This window comes from Callorhinchus milii, unplaced genomic scaffold (genome assembly GCF_018977255.1).
Source record: "Callorhinchus milii isolate IMCB2004 unplaced genomic scaffold, IMCB_Cmil_1.0 Scaffold27, whole genome shotgun sequence".
NCBI classification, from domain to species: domain Eukaryota; kingdom Metazoa; phylum Chordata; class Chondrichthyes; order Chimaeriformes; family Callorhinchidae; genus Callorhinchus; species Callorhinchus milii.
The window spans coordinates 2,471,917-2,490,500 of record NW_024704768.1 but is presented as its reverse complement, the minus strand read 5'-3'; the positions used below and the strand labels follow the sequence as shown (position 1 = coordinate 2,490,500).

At 41.5% G+C, this 18,584-nt stretch overlaps 2 protein-coding genes across 6 annotated transcripts in view; one reads left to right on the top strand and one right to left on the bottom strand.

Annotated features, from left to right (window-relative positions):
• The window catches only part of kif5ab (kinesin family member 5A, b), a 38,164-nt gene extending 34,451 nt beyond the window's left edge, over positions 1–3,713 (bottom strand). Inside the window, exon 1 of the mRNA XM_042344338.1 lies at positions 3,197–3,713. Coding sequence (XP_042200272.1) covers positions 3,197–3,325 — 129 coding nt within the window. The 5' untranslated portion in view covers positions 3,326–3,713. The remainder of the gene's footprint in view (positions 1–3,196) is intronic.
• A 612-nt stretch (positions 3,714–4,325) lies between these two features.
• The window catches only part of dctn2 (dynactin 2 (p50)), a 30,314-nt gene continuing 16,055 nt past the window's right edge, over positions 4,326–18,584 (top strand). Inside the window, exons 1-8 of one of the 5 annotated variants that reach the window (XM_007909327.2) lie at positions 4,326–4,384; positions 4,647–4,709; positions 6,188–6,256; positions 10,021–10,029; positions 14,006–14,011; positions 16,950–17,046; positions 17,410–17,471; positions 18,481–18,579. In XM_007909327.2, coding sequence (XP_007907518.1) covers positions 4,674–4,709; positions 6,188–6,256; positions 10,021–10,029; positions 14,006–14,011; positions 16,950–17,046; positions 17,410–17,471; positions 18,481–18,579 — 378 coding nt within the window. In that variant the 5' untranslated portion in view covers positions 4,326–4,384; positions 4,647–4,673. 5 annotated transcript variants of the gene reach the window in all.

Here is an 18,584-nt window from a genome sequence, read left to right as displayed (position 1 = left end):
CTGTCATTATAGGTGACATGTAAAGATAACGCTCTCAGAATAATCTGTGTATAAAAGTGGAGAAAGGTGAATATTAATACAAGTTCATTTGATAAACACTTCACGTAATAATAATAATCCTTGCATTTGATATAGCACCTTATCACGTCTCGAGACATCTCAAAGCGCTTCACAGAATATACTGCAAAGTGAACTGACCGTATATTTTGTGGGTGAAATGCAGCAGCCAATTGCGCACAGCAGCGTCCCCACAAACAGTCGTGGATTGAGTGACCAAATTATTATTATTATTATTATATGTTGAAGGGATTATTATCCCTGGAAAAGCGATTTGCCAATCGACTAAGAACTGGGTGCCCACTTACCACCAAGTAAACAGAGGTGTGTGGAGTTAGGAAACTTGGCTAAGGTTTTGCCATGCCCGGAAATCGAACCTGGGTCCTCTCACTTGCGAGGCGAGCGCTCTAACCACTGTACTATAGGACTCCAAATGTGGAGAAAGGCGTGCATTTCATGAACGTCTCAAAACATGTAAGGAGTTACTTGCAAGTGTGGTGACTATTGTATGGCAGCTAATCTGTGCCATCGACATCCACACACAATGCTGGGGCGAACAATCAAGTTTGAATGGGTTTTGGATGAAGGAAGAACATCCAGCCAAACATCAGGACAAGCCCGTTGCCGTTCAGATCCCCATAATGGTGCCGGAGGATCTCTAATGTCCACTTGATAAGACAAACGGAACCTCGGTTGAGAATCCAATGGTTTATCCAAAAGTCAGCACCTCTGGCAACGCTGTGCTCTCGCCAGGACTGTGCTGGAGTGTCAGACGGCATCAGCATTGAAACACAAGCCTTTTTACCCCGAGGGCCGGAGCGTGACCCACTAGACTGGGCTGAGAAGAAGGAAGTGATATAATTGAGCTAGGAATAAAGTATTTCTTGTTGGCAAAATTTAAAGGAAATATTTTAGCTCATAGTTAGGGCTGACATCGCACTGCATCGGAGGTGCCATCCTAGAGATGAGACTTTAAACCGAAGTCCTGTCTGTGCCCATTCAGGTAGACGTTAAAGGTCCCGTTCGAAGAAAGAAGGGAGTTTCTCCCGGTGTCCTGGCCAACAATCTCCCCAGATAAATAATAATAGTTCTTGCATTTGATATAGCGCTGTATCGAGTCGTCAAGACGTCTCAAAGCGCTTCACGGAAAAGTAAACTGTAAAAAGTGAATTGCGCACAACAGTGTCCCACAAACAGCTGTGGAAGAGTAACCAACTCATTATTTATTGTGAAGTGATTATTCACAACAGGGTCATTCGAGGGGGACTTTGCTGTGAGTAAACTTTGCTGCCGCATCTACCTATAAAACACACAACCACTAGATTGTACAAACATTGACCTGCGAAGCGCTCAGAGACATTTTGACCTTGTAGGCGCTGTATTAAATGCAAGGATTATTATTATTATTATATTATTGGTCCTGATCACACCAGTGAGGCAGCGGTGATGTTGACCCTACTCTGGCAGCCCCAGCACTGCAGGTAAAGCTGCGGTACAGCCGAGATGTGGCGCAGTGCGCGTGCTCAGCTTTGAGGCTGAGGTCATCGCTGATGGGCGCAGCGATTGATCAAGGCGAGCAGCAGGGAGGAGCGTCTGAGCAATGTCACCCTGAAAATCTCAGCCCCCACCCCCTCCCGCAACCAACTCAATCCACGGACAAACAAACACGAGGATTCGCAGGGATGCGGGCGTGCACGCACATCACCTTGGAGAGAGAGGCGCGCCACGTAACATCCTAAGCCGAAAAAAAAAAGAAGAAATAAATCACCTTGAAAAGCACAACACGCTCGAACGAGAAAATGAGCCAACGAGGTAACGGATATCAGCCTAAGGAAAAACAAGAACCCTTTGCATTCGATACAGAGCCTCATCAGGTCACCTAAATTGCCCTCCAAACGGCAAATGCATGCTCAGACTTTCAATGTAGCAGCAACTGAAACACGCCCTGACTTCCCACAATGGGCTGCTCCATCCTCTCTGAAAAAATGCATCATTTATCCTGGATTGACAACTGTTTTCTTTAGCACAAGGGCTGGAAATGTACCCGTTGCTTCAGCAAACGATCAGCATAAATAAACACAGGCACAATTTCCTACCCATCACAATTACTTAACGTTAAGCCGAACCCACAATCAGAGAGAGAGAGAGAGAGAGAGAAAGAGAAATAAGAAAACAGTTTTTTTTTGTTTCTTTGGGGGGGTTATTTTTTTGGAAGACATTAACCTCACAGCATCACGTTATTCCTGATATTTTAATATCGGGGCCAAAAAAAAAAAGAAAAGAAAAACAATTCGATTGAGGGGCAGAGAGAGAGAGAGAGAGAGAGAGAGAGAAAAACAGGTCGAAAAACATCAACTTTTAAGAATGTTTTCGTTTGGCAAAAAAAAATCGAGACGTCCAAAACAACCCCAACAAAAAAAAGAAATGTGTTTTCTTTGGCAATTTTTATAATAATAATCCTTGCATTTGATATAGCGCTTTTCACGTCGGAATGGTGTGAAATTGGGTGATTTAAATCGTGGTAGTGAATAAAACGAGCCACGTACATCCATCCCTCCCTCCCTCCATCCCTCCATCCCTGCCCTTGCGCAGGATTTTTCCTTTCCTCCCCCCTTTAGTTTCTGCATCAGTGGTTTGCAATCTCAACAGAAGGCAAAACCCAACGCAAAACTGAACGCACTGCGCCACGAGATGATTTGATTTCGCAAAGATAAGTTCGAGGGGGGGCACCTTAAACCCCCCCCCCCCCCCCAACAACGACCCAACACTAACAACAACAACAACAACATCATCCACAATGCGTGACTGCATTGCTGATCAGGCGATTTAAATCCCCTCCCCCCCCCCACCTGGTGTGGTGGACTGGACTGCAAGGTGGGGGCGAAGAGATAGGATATGCAACGGATTAGTCGGGGGCAACACATCTATTTGATATAAAACTTCATTTTTTTTGCGCCTTTGTTTGTTTGTCTCATTCATTAAACAACCAATCAATTAATTAATTTAAAAAAAAAATCCACCCCCCGGGAATGTTGCACGATGCAAAAGATGTGGCGAAAGACATCCGACGCAGCACCATCCAGAATTAACTTTCACAAGACGACTGTCGGCACGTAGTTTATTTAGGAATAGCACTTACCGCAATCACCACAGTGTCTTCTCCCGTAAATTTAGGGATGTATTTATCTCCTCGCACCACTTCTGAGTGATTCAGCGGCCGGAACCTGCACATTACCTTAATATTACATTGGGAGAGCGGCTCAGTCATTCTGAACAGATAGAAAGAGTAAAGATCTTGCAGTGATAATCTATCTATCTATATCTATCTATATAAATATTTTAAAATCCAACGCAAATGGAATAGCTTTCCACTTTAGATGCTCCTTTGGAGTTTTTGCATTCCCAATGTATTGTCCCCCCTTTTTCTCTCTGGCAAATGATCCCAAAGAACAGTGCTCACAGAAGAGAGGAGGGAGGAGGAGGCTTTTTTTTTCTTTCTTTCTTTTCCCCACCCTCCCCTCCCTGGTCAGATGCTCTTTCTCCACAAACAGAAAATCCTTTGGGAGTGAGAGAAGGTTGGAAATCTCTCAATCATTCAACTATTCTCCCTCCCTTTTCTTTCTTTCTCTTTCTCTCTCACTCTCTCAAAATCTTTTTTTTAAGGAAACAAATGCAAAAATGCATTGAACACCCCCCCCCCCCACAAAAAAAAGGAAGCAAACGTAAATATTTTTTTGCACTGCACAATTATTATTGTTTTTTTTTTTGGAGGGGGATGGTGGGAGGAGGAGGAGGAGGGGAAGGGGGGAAAAACAAACCAAGAAAGAAAACCACCCCAAAAACAAATCGATCCCCTGGAATTGACTTGAAATTCCCTGTCAACAATCTCTGCAGCCTCTCCCCTCTCCCCCCCTCTCTCCCTCTCTCTCTCTCTGCATCTGCACTGTGGTACCCAGGTTTCTCATCATCTCATCCACTTGGAAGTGATGGGTAAAAAGTCCCGCCTTCTCCTCATCCCCATTGGCTGCCCGCTGTCCCCGCCCCGCCCCCTCATCGGGCGGGGCGACGATGTTCTACCCCGCCGATTGGCTCGCGCGCACGTCAATCGGGCCGACGTCGCGGCCCCCCCCCTCTTCGCGTGGCATTGTGGGAAATGTCGTCTCCCCGCAAAAATGGCGTCGTCGGCGGCGGCGGAGAGACTACAATTCCCGAGAGCCTCAGCCGCCGCGGCCACGGCGTCTTGGGCGTCGGTCTCGCGAGAGGAGGAGCAGCGGCGGCGGGCGGGCGGGAGGGCGGTCTCGAGCGGCGTCCGACGGTTGGTCGTGAGGTGAGGCGATAAAGCGAGAGAGAGAGAGAGAGGACCAAAACCCCCCCAATTAATATCTTCCCTTCTTTTTCTTCTCTCCCCCTCAAAAAAAAAACATTGACAAATCGGTAAATAACCGAATCCCCGAGAGATTCGCGCGGAAACCGCCTCCGCTTTTTATTATTTTCTCCTCAGAATTATAAATATTTTCCTCACCTCTTCCTCACACACACACACACATCGCCATCATCATCACCGCCATCGCCATCACCACCACCACCAGCGGCGGATTGACGGCGCCCGATCGACAATGGCGGACCCCAAATACGCCAACCTGCCGGGCATTGTGAGTAACCGCCGCCTCCCTCTCCCCCGCATCGGCCACCAGGGGCCCTGCCCCGCCCCCCCTACACCCGCACCCCCGGGCGCCGGGCCCTGCCGCCTCCTCCTCTACCCGCACCGCCGGGCTCTGCCATCCGCCCTTCACCCCGGCACTGCGCCTCAGACAACCGCGCTGCTGCCTGAGCCACTTGGGCCCCGTTGCCAAACCTCTGACTGACTGACTGACTGACTGAGGGGTGGGGGGCGGGGGGGGCAGCGATCCTCTGCCACTCTAACCCCGCCCGCTGCCGCTCTGTTAACCCCCACCCCCCCTCCTCCCCCCACTCTGCCATAGCATAGTGTGTGAAGCGCTTTTGAGACGTCTCAAAGACGTGATAAGGCGCGACGTCAAATACAAGGGTTGTTTTTATTACTCTATCCCCACCCTTTCCCCCCCACCACTCTTAACTCAGCATCTGCCACTCTAACCCCACGCTTGTCCACTGCCACTCTAACCCCGCCCTTGTCCACTGCCACTCTCACCCCGCCCTTGTCCACTGCCGCTCTCACCCCGCCCTTGTCCACTGCCGCTCTCACCCCGCCCTTGTCCACTGCCGCTCTCACCCCGCCCTTGTCCACTGCCACTCTAACCCCGCCCTTGTCCACTGCCGCTCTAACCCCGCCCTTGTCCACTGCCGCTCTCACCCCGCCCTTGTCCACTGCCGCTCTCACCCCGCCCTTGTCCACTGCCGCTCTCACCCCGCCCTTGTCCACTGCCGCTCTAACCCCGCCCTTGTCCACTGCCACTCTAACCCCGCCCTTGCCTTCTGGCACTCTAACCCCACCCTCGTCCTCTGCCGCTCTAACCCCACCCTTGTCCTCTACCACTCTTACCCTGCCCTTGCCTTCTGGCACTCTAACCTCACCCTTGTCCTCTGCCGCTCTAACCCTGCCTTTGCCACCTAACACTTTTATCCCACCGTTGCCACTGCCATTCTAACTCCATTCCTGCCCCTCTAATCCTGCTCTTGCCCCTGCCCCTCTAACCTTGCCCCTGCCCCTCTAGCAAGGCCCCTCTAACCTTGCACCTGCCACTCTAAACATGCCCATGCCCCTTCCCAGCCTCTGAACCATTCCTTGCCCATTAACTTTCCTTACTCTGTTCTCCTCTTCTATCGCTCAATTCCTCTCTGCTCTCCCTCCAACCCTGCCCATCTCCTCTGTGCCCCTCTGCCCTCCCGAAAACCCCACCCGGCTACGCTGCCTCCTCTTCCCTCTACCCCCTCTGCTTCCTCCCCTCCCTGCTCATGAACCGATGTCCTGCCACTTCTCTCATTCCTGCTGATGCCTGTGACGTGTTAATTTGTGTGTCATGCACTTAGGGCGACATAATAAAATCTCCAGGACACTACCCCGTGTGAAGGCCGCTATATAAATGCAATTTTTTGTTGTTAGTTTCATTTCTAGTAAGAGTTTGATTCCTTTTGTTGCATTTGTTTTTAGGCATTCAATGAGCCCGATGTCTATGAGACCAGTGATATGCCCGAGGATGATCAAGCTCAGTTTGAAGCGGTAAGCTTTTATAAAAACTTTTCGGTTTGCATTTTCTTAATGTATTAGTAAGTAGGTTTGCCAAACTGGCTTCCTCTAAAATATTAGCCCAAAGCAATTGTCGTTGACTGTGTAGCTGACTTTTAGCATTGTCCTGTTCAATTATTGAGGAAGTGCTTTGGCAAACGCATGTTTTGTGTTTCAGTGCTTTTGTCACTGGTAATATATTGATTTATAAACTATAAATTTGGTTAGAAATTCTTTTGATGCATGCTTACATTCTTTTGTATCTTCCTTTTTCTGTAGTTTTGTTCTCCAATAAATGTGTTGAAATAAACAGAAACTACTGAAAAATAGTTGTTTTGGTCGGAGTGCATCAAAGAGTGTAAACCTGCTGTCCCTGTGAGGAGAAAGTTCTCTTGTGTTATCAGTGGGTGGAGTTTATGAGCAATAATGTATTTTTCTACTAAAATACACAACTACGTTACAGTTTTTATTTGATCTGACTTTACTCCCAACCACACCTGTATCTAAATCCATCTGCTGGAAACAGAGGTAGTTAATTCACTTTGCCTTTCTCAGAAACCAGAAGCTCTTTTGGGGAAAATTCTTTTCCAATCGATCCATATTGACTAACATATTGGGATAAGTTAGTGATTTTTCTAAAACTATCATTAATTATTGCCACCTTGAAATGCTAATCATAATATTTTGTGTCCTCCACCAATCAGCCCCACCTCTCCAGTAAAGTGACCTTTCCCAACTGAAGCTTTCAGAGATGGAGGGGCCATTTTATGCACAATTCTAATCAAAAAGGATATTTCAAAATATTGAATAATAAAATTCTCTGTTAGCAACTTAATGGGTGTAGGAGATGGCTGTAGGATTTATCCAACCCATGGGCTGTGTTATCACTATCTATTTCAGATTACGTTCTGTTGCTGAGTTCTCTTTACTGTGTTGTGTTGGAAGTTGATTCTTTTAAAGACACGGTATCCTTTTTGTTTGATTTCAAGGCTGTAAAATCAATATTCCTATTATCTCAACTGATGCCTTTCAAATACAAAAATTGACATTGTTTATTGTCATGCCAAGCAAAAATTATGTTTTTTAAAGATGTAAAACCGGACAGACCTTCCTTATCAGGGGATCTGATCTGTCGGATTTGATTCAGCCTTTATTTTTGAAAATGTTTCACAGAACTCATTTCTGCAGGAGTTGATTTGCTGATTGCAGTACTAATCCTTTGTCAGAACAAGAAAAGCTCTGGGCTGAAATACTGTTGTAATCTAATTTAAAAGTAGCTGGATTCTTTCAGATTGTTTTTTAAAAAACAAAAGGAACTGGGTCCAAGCCTTTGAAAGCAAAAGGTTATACTGAGTCTTAGAAATTATGGCTAACATCGAGGCTCTTGGAAAGCTGAATGGATTAAGGAGGTATTGTAAGATCTAATGGGGCTTTTATTTCTTTAAAATTATTTGTGCAGTTTTGTTCGAAATTTTAACTCCATTTGTGTAGACATCATAAACATTCTATTAGAAATGGTGTGCTCTCTGCTAACTCTAGTATAATTGTAAATTATGATGTGATATGCCTCCCAATCTGATTTAATTTCTCCAATAATCCTGCATAAATTGCGACTTGTGTTGTGCCATCCATCTGCAGATCATGCTCAATTGGTGAAACCTTTGCTTTGTCTCAAACCTATTTTGATATGGAGATAAATGCAGTCATCACAACAAATTCATCCCGCTTGCGTTTGCCACAAATTCACTCTGCAAACTTCCCCCATTTCATTAGGGAACAGAAGGCAATGAGGTGTGTTTTGTTTTGTAAACTAATGACTATAATTTTAGGCAGATGAAATATTGGTGCATTGAAGTATCTTAGTTATTTGGTGTCATCTTTGGTGTTTTTTCTTAAACCTGATCCTAAACCTGTTTAAAGCGTACAGGAGTTTACCTATTTTCTCACCAAAAAAAATATTGACATAAAAAATGTTCACAAACTGAACAAATTGGAGAGTAATTAAAGTGTCTTTGAGCATGTTCAGGGTGCAATGCATTGATCACTCACTTCATGGCTGTTTGTGGGACATGGCTGTTTATAGGATATTGTGTGCAAATTGGCTGCCACTTTAACCGACAAATACTGTCACTGCACTTCACAGAAAAATCTGAGATGTCTCAATGACACGATGAGGCCCTATATCAAAGGCATGGATCGAATGTATGGAATAATATTTTATGGCTAATGGACCATTGCTCCTGACCCAACTCTTTCAAATTCTATTTTATGCAATGTTTTGGACGTTCATTGCAGTGTAACCTTTTAAGTTACATTCTGTCAGTGTAACAGACAGAATGTTTGGCTCTCACGATCCATGTTATATCATAAGATTGGAACGCTTCACTATATTTTTCAGTTGCTGTATTGCATGAAATCACATTTCTACCATTGACTTGGATTAACACAACCCCATCCTCAAGCATCCCATGCATGGATCTATTTCCACAGGCTGCTTTTATTTTTGTAACAACATATAGGTTGCTTCTAAATAATGCTTGCATTCAACAGATTTCTCAGTTTATGGGGGAAATTTTAGATAATGTACAGTTGATTAAATATAAATTTATTTGGGTAAGCAGTGTGCAGTGTTATTCTGCCTACTTTTGCCATTCTGCATCAGAGCTGCTCTCATGAAATCAGGAGGATCCCACGTAGCAAAAGGGAAAATGGTCTTCACATGTAGTGTTATACAACCCCACAGAATGGTAACAGAATGACCGTGCCATATATTTATCTACGGTGGGTTTTAGAGTATCGGTTTTGTCATCATTACCACATACCTTCACGGGAAAGGATAACCTAGACACTTCTGAGTCGCTGGTTATAGAATGACATTAATGAGAATCTGGGAACAGGTTGTAATCCGGTCCAGCAAGCAGGGCAGTGTGAATGACACAAGAACGCTTCAACAGAGGGTAGAAACAAAGGTATATCTTACAAAAAAAACACACACACAAATACACAGAACATAATCCGGAGACCATGATTAATATCTATTTTTTAATAGAGAGAGAGAGAGAGAATGGTCTCCAACATACTAACTGCCTGTGTGAAAACAATTTCTACAGAGTCAACTTCTATAGTCAGCTTCTTAAAAAGTACACTACTGTTCCCTGTGTGTAGGTAATTGTTAAATGCCTGTAGATTTCAGTTACTTTTAATTACTAAGTGCAGTTCCATGCATGAAATGCAAGTCTGTTAAGTTTACTAGGGTAGAAAGGATGGGCTGCTGGCCACAGTGAGGAAGGATTTGGGGAAACTGATTACTGTTTAGTACAGGTTTCCTTTCTGAGCTTTGTGACCAATGTTTACAGTTAGCAAGATATCCATCCAGCTCATTCTTTGGAGTGTAAGGGTAGAGAACTTAACCAGAGTTGTGTGCAGGATAGTGACCATGATGAGTTTGCTTGTTTGTTTTCTATTTCAAACCGTTAAAATGTCCTCGTACATTCTATCCCTTTTGATAAATGGCTATTCTACTAAACTGCGGCAAGAATATTGCCAGGGTTAACTGGTGTTGAAACATATTTTGGCTATTGTATGAAACAATATTAAAGATGTTCTTTTAAAAAAAATCAAACTGGCATCCTCCTTAGTCCATTCGCTAGAGCGACTCAGAGATGCAGGATGTAGCTGATTTACTTCATTTTGTGCAATGGACTTACCACAATTTTCCTAAAATGCTTTCCCTTCTGACTTCGTTGCCTGGACACTAGTTTGCGCAAGTAAGAGTTTTCAAATGCTTCTATTTTGCATGCTTTTGTTATGTATTTTGCATGCAATTTCACTTTGCTGTGCTGCATTGCCGTATACAAAAGTGTGAATCATTAGCATCACTTCAGTGCATCTGAGCTCTGGGATTCCAACTGAGGTACGACGACTGGGTGATATCACTGGTTTACAACCCTGTCCTGTAATGTCTGAGGCTTGGGCTCCACTAGCTCAGACAGATAGGATGCCAGTTTCGTCTGGCTGCTGGCTGGAAGGTGCAATGTGCTTCCTGGTTACTTGTGATTGTGAGTCCACCACAGCACAAAGCTTAATTTTTCACTGATCTGAATAATTTTGCACCGAGTAGCTATAGCTACAACAATGGTACTTGTGGCAAATGGAAATGTAGAAGATGGAATAAGGCACTTGGTTAGATGCAATTTAAAGGAAGCTTTATCCTGCATATTACCCACACTGTACCAAACTAGAACATTTTGGTGAATGCACTCTACAGTTGGTAGCAAGTGCTCAAAACCAGGGTTGGAATTCATAGCCATCAACATTGAGAATATAAGAACAACATGAGCCTGATCTGATGAATGTCCATTCCAATCTTCACACGGTTAAATTGTGACATGGACTACCAAATTTATAATGTGCAGCTGACCTCATTGGCTGTCAATGATTCATATTAAAAAGTTTTACTTCTGATGAATTTAGTTAATGTTATCTTTAAAAATCTATCAGTTTTCTTTAATTATAATCAAGCATTACTATTCGTTTAAGTGAATAGTTCTGATTTCTTGAGGCGTGAGAATTGGATGAGATATTGCAGGTGATTTATCTATAGTCATTCTTGTCATTATCACCCAATGTAAAGTCACACATTTGCCATATACATAAATATATAAAATTGCAATGGTGCATATTTTGCAGCAATCTGGGTAAAAAGCTTACAAGTTGTATTGATTATGTTGAACCCCTGTACTTAGAGGGCTAAACAAGTTCAAAGTGTACTGCACAATCTCTCCAGGTGAGCTCCAAGTCATAAAGATTAATATTTTAATAATACATTAAATTTACTGTCATTTATTTTATAAATGGATTAACTTTCATGTTTTTGTCTTTTGCTTTATCAATCCTCATTATCTGTTTGCTTTATTTGAAAAATGAGGTATGGGAACAGGAACTGGGTCGCGAAACAGACTGGGCTCTGGGGTGAAGTCAAGTGACTTCTGAAAATTAAATCTGGAGGGATTGGGCTGTAAACTGGAAAGTTAGTATTTGTCATAGAAAACATTTGATTCAGAATAAATTTTGTTGATTGAAATCCTGGTATTTTTTTCTAGTGTCTTGGGTATGTCCAGTTGTATAAGTGCATCCAGATTATAATGTATATGATATATGTTTCAGTGTTATCTTTTAATATCTTTTAATAGTATGGTTCTTGCTCAACTTTCTGGACCTACCTGTCCAGAAACTCCTGTTCCTACGTGGTGTACGCTGCAACTCTGCCTTACACATTAATTTTACACTCCCTCCCCCCAGCCCCACTCCATCGAGCTATAGTCACATTGATAAGAGATAATGGAAAAGTTTTCCTTGCACTGTGAAATCAGTCAGAAGGATCCAGTACTGTGCTTCAGTTATTCAATATTATTGCAAGAGAGCAGTATCTTGATATAGCTTCAATATCAAATTGATTTGGAGCAAGCTTAAATTTCCAACTAGAATACCGCTTACCTCTGCCTCTGAACATAATGATAAAACCTGGTACTTTACAATATTGATTCCTTAAAAGCATGTAACTGATGGATCTTTAATTAATGAGCAGCAATCTCAATTGGAATACAGTATATTTAGAGTATATTCTGCGAAGTGCTTTGAGATATCTTGAAGACGTGATAAGGCGCTATATCAAATCCAAGTATTATAATATTTATTACAGTATATGAAAAAGCAATAGGATGGCTAGTGACCTGAATCCTTAGAAGTATTGTCCCTGATTGCTCGAAGAACAGTCCAAAAGTGCTATAGTCTTAAGTGGGTGAGCTTTACAACAGTGCTGTATGCTTTTTACATAAGTTACGAATGGGGGGGGTTTTATAGCAACTATAGAAATTAGTTTTGAAATTGTATGTGAGCATCTCATTGGAGGTATAAACTCTTTAGAATCTGAATTTGAAGGCATGTTGCGTTGAAGGTTTGAGTTAACACCAGTTGACTTAGCTTGAGTCTTTACCTTTCCTGGTTCAAGAATGTTTTACAGTTTTTTTTTCACACTAAAATATTCCTCAACCTCATGTGAATGTTTCAGGATGTGTGATTCATTGTTTTAAAAAGGAGAATGCTGCCATCTCTATTCTGTTACCAAAAGAACCAGAGGGGGAATGAGGAGAATTTTTTTCACACAGTGAGTTGTTCGGATCTGGAGTGCACTGCCTGAAAGGTGGTGGAAGCAGATTCGATGACAACTTTCAAGAGAGAAGTGGATAGATATTTGGGGAGGACAAATTTGCAAGGCTATGGGGAGAGAGCTGGGGAGTGGGATTAATTTGGACAGCTCTTTCAAGAGCCGGCACAGGCATGATGGGCCGAATGGCCTCCTTCTATGCTATATGATTCTATGTGCTGTATGTTAAAACATTAAATTCATCTACCTATGTTCAGCACCCATCTAAACATTATGCAGTAACAACATTTCTACTTGGTTGACGTTCAGTATGTGAATGTTAAGACTGTCACGGTGAACAAATGAGGTGCTTCAACCCAGAAAGGTATCTTTCTTGGGTAATGACATCAGGAGCTTGAGGAAATGGAGGCTCTGTGAAGCAGAACATTATACATGGGAATCTTCTCCTCCCATTCTCTAAAGTCCCCAAACACCTGCTTTGTATGGCATTTTATTGTATTCCCCTCCAGCCTCCATACATTATTTCTGTCTGTTAGACTAGGTAGTTGACCTGCTCTGACTTCTGCCAATACTACTTTCTTGTCACCAGCTGCTTTGAAGTACGTTGAGAATTTTTTAGATTGGCTAATCTTGCAGTCTTTTTTCCTCCCTTATGAAAGTGTGTGACCTCCTTTTGTCACCTCTTTATGATGGCCTGGGCTGAGATTAGAAATCCTACCACTTCATGGTATCTTTCTGTCCTCGCGCCCTTGTTTTCCTTTCCTTGAATGAATGCATGTTGGCTGAACTTGACATATTTACCCTTAATTCACGTGCGCGTAAATATCTTTCGAGTCCCCGACCTGGATTTTTCACACTGATAAAAGTTGACCTTAAAACATATTAACGATTGCAATGTACACATCATTTTGGTTCGTGAAATATTCAGTTAGTTTCCTGAATAACGTCTGATATTCAGAGAGCTGAGCTAACTTCATATCATCAACCCATTGCTTTTTATTGCATGTCCTCTTCGAGTTCTGGATACAATCCTGTTCAAACAACTCTATGTCCATGTAAATCTTACAGTTTGATTTATTATTTATTCAACAATTTTGATGTCATTATTAAATCATTCCAACGAGTGTAACTGGAAAGATTCTAAAATAATATATTTTCAGATTTATTGAGTCCACATTATGTTTTCTTCCCTTTGATCCCCCTCCCACCACCCCCAGATGTATAGTTAGCATAGGGAAAGTTGAAGCTCTGTGGCTTATTTGAAAAAAGTATTCATTCTTAACATATATGTGGTTTTGGGTGAACACAACGTGAAATGGTTGAATACCTTGATCAGAATTGAAAGTTTTTTTTTAATAATGCTTAAGAATGGGACATGGTATGAATTGAACCAACAATGCACTTATGGGAACTGTTCTGTGAAGCTTTGTATGTTGTATGAGCACTAATAATGTTATGTTGTGCTTTGTGTAACATCTTATTAATTTCTCACTGTGTCTCTTTTCCCTCTCCCACTCCCCACCCCCTCCCCTCTCCCACTTTTTCACTTCTAATTCTTCCTTCTTTGGAATTGCAAGGAGCTGGTAAGAAGCCTGACCTTTGAACTCTTCTAATCAGTGTGCGATAACGTCAAGTCTTTTAACCCTTTTAGGGCTAGAATAGCTTGACAATCTGTGAATATTATACAAAATTCAAAATTTGTTCTCACTCGCATTGAATGCATCTTAACTGGGGGGGGGGATAAATCTTCGCAATTTGTTTATCTCTTGCAAAGATCTGTAGCACGTTGTCCTGTAAGGGTTGAAGACTTGTAGAAAATTGACAGTCTGCCATGCCAATTTCCTCTAATCAAAGAATCAGAGATTGGAAATCTAGTCACATGTTTTTTTTTAATGTTTTTCAACTAATTTAAGGTTTTATTTCCCAAAAGCTATTGACCTGATTCTTTTGGTAAGAGCATTTATTTTTTACGGAAACTAAATCTGTGTAAAATTCAATCAAGTCCAATTGACAGAGGAAATGTGTTGTGTGCTGCACTCTCTTCGTACTCTGGTCAAAATTAATCGGCTTAGGTTTCTCTGGGCTTATTATGAAGATTTTAAAAAAAAATTCCGTACCATATTATTTCTAATGTTCTGTCTTTTAATCTTGTCAAGAGGCTCAGGCAATGTCTTAAAGGAGCATGGCTTGATTTGTTCGTAGCTATCTTCTAAATGGCAAGATAAGATTACAGTCTTGTCACTTTCAAGTAATTTAATTCACTTTAAATTAATTCCATTTGGCTTCCATGAAAGGGTCTAATTCCAACTACAATGTGATTTTTTTTTCCACCATTGAGTGTCATCATAGAGGGTGAAGATTTTTTGTGTAGCTGAACATTCACATTAATAAATTAACCATTGTGACGCAAACCGTAACTTTTGAGCAATTATCATTGTATATTGAAGAACAACTATCAATATTAATATCTTCAGATCTTTGCTATCATATTAATAGGAAGATTGCCCTAGCTTTCTTGGTGAGTCACATACATCCAGAGTGGGTTGGAATATGTAATGTCAAGCAGGTCATAAAATGGAGTAAGTCCTACATATTTACAACCGCTGTGTTGTTTGAAATTTTATGCTAACTCAAACCTTTGGGACCGTCAAATAATAGTTATCTTCTGTCATGTAACATTTGAAAGAAATTTTCTGTACCTTTCCAATGAGATTCCAGCAAAGTCTCCCTACAGCTTCTGTGCGAGATCAAGGAGCCGATCAAAGGATGGGGTGATAATCAAGAGTGAACATAGGGCCCCTTCTGGAAGGGAGGAAAGTGCACAGGTTAAATTGCAGGGCAATGGCTCAAGTGTGAGATGACAATACAGGTTGGCTGATGGATAAGGGACTGATTTAGAGTGATGAAGGCTTGAACATCAATGCATTCTTCAGCAGCTTCTGAACTGGGGAACAGAAATTGCCTTTTATTTGGCTCAGTTGCGTGTTCACGATGGTGTGTGGAGTGTTAATCAAAGGTTGATTCTGAGGAGATAATCTGGTCTGTCGTCGTTACATAACTACAGGAGCTAAGTGCAATTCCAGATGAATTACTGTACTTGAAAGATTTGTCTTGGTCCCATCTGTGTTGCTGTAGCAAGCAGCTTTCCAATTACATTGTTCCCCAAAAATTAGCTTTGGGTTAAGTCCTAGTTTTTTTAAAAAAAACTCATAATTCAGGAAAAAAATAGGGTTTAGAAATGTTCAAAATGTCTGAAAGCCATTGAACAACAACTTCTATTTATATAGTGCCCGCCTTTCATGTAAAAGAAACTGCTTGAAGCGCTTTATGTAATGATGACATTAATTAATGATTGATTGAAGCTCTGATGATTGCTTTTAATGATTCTGAATGACTGTTTCTGGGATACACGTTCAGACACGTATTTGCACTGAACACACTTTTTAAAAACGACTTTGAAGTGTAGAGCTTGAATTTGATTTAAGATTGAACATGTTGAAAATTAGCAATTTATGGGAACATAACAGGGTTTTTTAATGGGTGTTTTGTATTATGGCAGATTTCCAATTCTCAAGATCCGTGAGCAAAATGACAGAGCTGCTCAACAGGCAAGGTCTTCAGGCTGAAGACTAAATCATGAGAACAATTTGCAATATGATATTTTTTAAATGTCAAGCATTCCACTAATACAACAACAACTTGGATTTATATAGCGCCCTCCACACCGGACGGAGTCTCAGAGCGCTTGCTCTAAGATTTGTCTTCCAAGAAACACGTGCAGTGCAATTTTTTTTTTAAAAAAGCTTTAAACTGCCTTTATTTCTAGATCAGTCCTGAGTTTTTATTTGAATTGTTGATCCAAATCACCAGATTAGTTTGGATGAAGAACGCCCTTCAGCCCATCTGATCTCATCCTTCCTGAACACTTACCCTATCCTCCTCCGGTTACAGCATCAAGCTGCTTTTTTAAAAAGATTCCAGTGTCCTGACCTCAACCCTCCCTCCTGGCAACCTATCACATGCACATGCATGGAAATCAGTCATATTCTTTTGAGGATGTTAGGAATACCTTATTTTATATTTATATATAATACATATATACATAGTTAATCATTATATGTGCACCATTATGTTGCAGAGGGATAATTACGCAGTGTGGACCCATGGAAAGTGTCAGTGATATCATCACACGTGACTCGATCAGTAGTAGTTTGAAGTCTTGTGACTTGCAAGAATGAAACCAGCTAAACTTTTGTTACCATGCTTGTTAGCCTACCCTTTAAAAAAATATAAAAACAATTCTATACATATATATATATTAAAATTTGCATGCGCTTGATATTAATTGTATGCACGCTAGCAAGCATTGAATTACAGAATGAATCCCACTCCTACATTTGTGTTGTGCTTTGGGAATTTTATTTTTTGCAACCCATTATTTGGTTACTTCTTCATTCTGTTTGTAATCCTTTGAGTTGGGATTGTTTGTCAGCTGAACCATAATTATTTGCTTATGTGCAGGAGGAGCTGAACAGTGAGAGCGTGGAGCGCATTGTGGTCAATCCAAATGCTTCTTACGACAAGTTTAAAGACAAACGAGTTAGCACCAAAGACATTGGTAAGAATTCAACAGACATAATATTTCTTCTCCATGTTTTACTGTTCCCTTGGAATATTGACTAGTTCTCCTGCACTATACTGGATGCACTTCCCCAGTAATTATCTGCCCCTTGAGTACTTGAACCTTTCTCCTTGCATACAAGCAACAAATACAATAACCACAGCTTGTATTTATATAGTGCCCTTCAAGCAGGTAGTTTGTATATAGTGGCGCTTGTATATACAGTAAATATACTAGATATGTACTGTATACTGTAGCCATCTGTATTCTGAGCATGTACAACATGGCGTTGCTCGTGTTTTTAGTGGAAACATTTCTGCAAAAGCTGCTTATTGAATATTAATGTGTACTATGCTGTAGACTTTTCAGATCGGATCAGCAAATCGAGAAGAACTGGCTATGAAACTGGAGATTACGAGATGGTAAGTATGAAATAAGCAGGCACTGCCAGTGTTGATGTCTGTTTTTTTTATTTCCATAGAAAGACTTACTGGTCTCTGGAGCTTCTTGAAATGTGCTTAGTCTGAGTTTCAAGTACAAAAGTGTTCATTGCTGCAAAGTGAAATATTTGCAGCAATAAAAGAAAGGCTAGAGGGAATAGATATTAGGTTCTTTTTTTAAAGCATTTCTTTAAATATCTGAGAGAGAACATGTAGTGTGAGTTTTGTATCTCTGTTTCCTTGATAGAGAATCAGCTGATCTTTTGTGAGCCTTCAGTGCTGCACTTACCAAAGGGAAGAACAAACCAACTGAAGCTCCTCTCATGAGTCCCTAACAGCAAGGTCAATAGCATTCGCACCCGCTCCATCAAATCACTGGAAAAACTACTGGTGTACGAGGAGAATGGGGTGTTATTGGCACCCCGCCTCTGTCTTCTGAATGCCCTTCTGCAGCATAGAAGGAATGGCCTCCTTTGCTGCAGGATTCTATGATTCTATACACTGATCCTATTTCGTCAGTCATCAGTAGAGTTTAGACAACGGCAACAACAACAAATTACATTTGTACAGTGCCTTTCATGTCAGGAGAACATACCAAGGAACTGACAGTTAGCGGTTCCTTTCTGGTTTGGACTCTTTCGCTTGTTCTCTCTTGTATCAATTATAGTGTCAGTCTACTCTTTGGACCAATACCTTAAGGAGAAGCTGAAGTTATATTTGCTCGATCTTCTCGTGTATTGGCTTAAAAGTTAGAAATGCACTCTCTGTTAGGCCCAAGTTTGGTCCTTTTCAGGACATAAAAATACTGACTCATTGCAAAGAATTTTAATAAATGCGGCTCTCTGCTCATAATCTGGAGCCTTAGCACAATTGAGCATTTGTGCTAGGAATTTGTTTCCAATTAACTCTTCTTTCAGGCTCAAAGGGCCTTTGTCTTCTGATAATAAAACTCTGAATTGTGTCTGTTCGCATTGCTTTGTTCCCCCCCTAGCTGGGAGAGGGAAGTGGCGTAAAGGAGAGCCCACAGCAGAAGTACCAGCGACTGCTACATGAAATGCAAGAACTGTCTGAAGAGGTGGAGCAAATTAAGGTGAG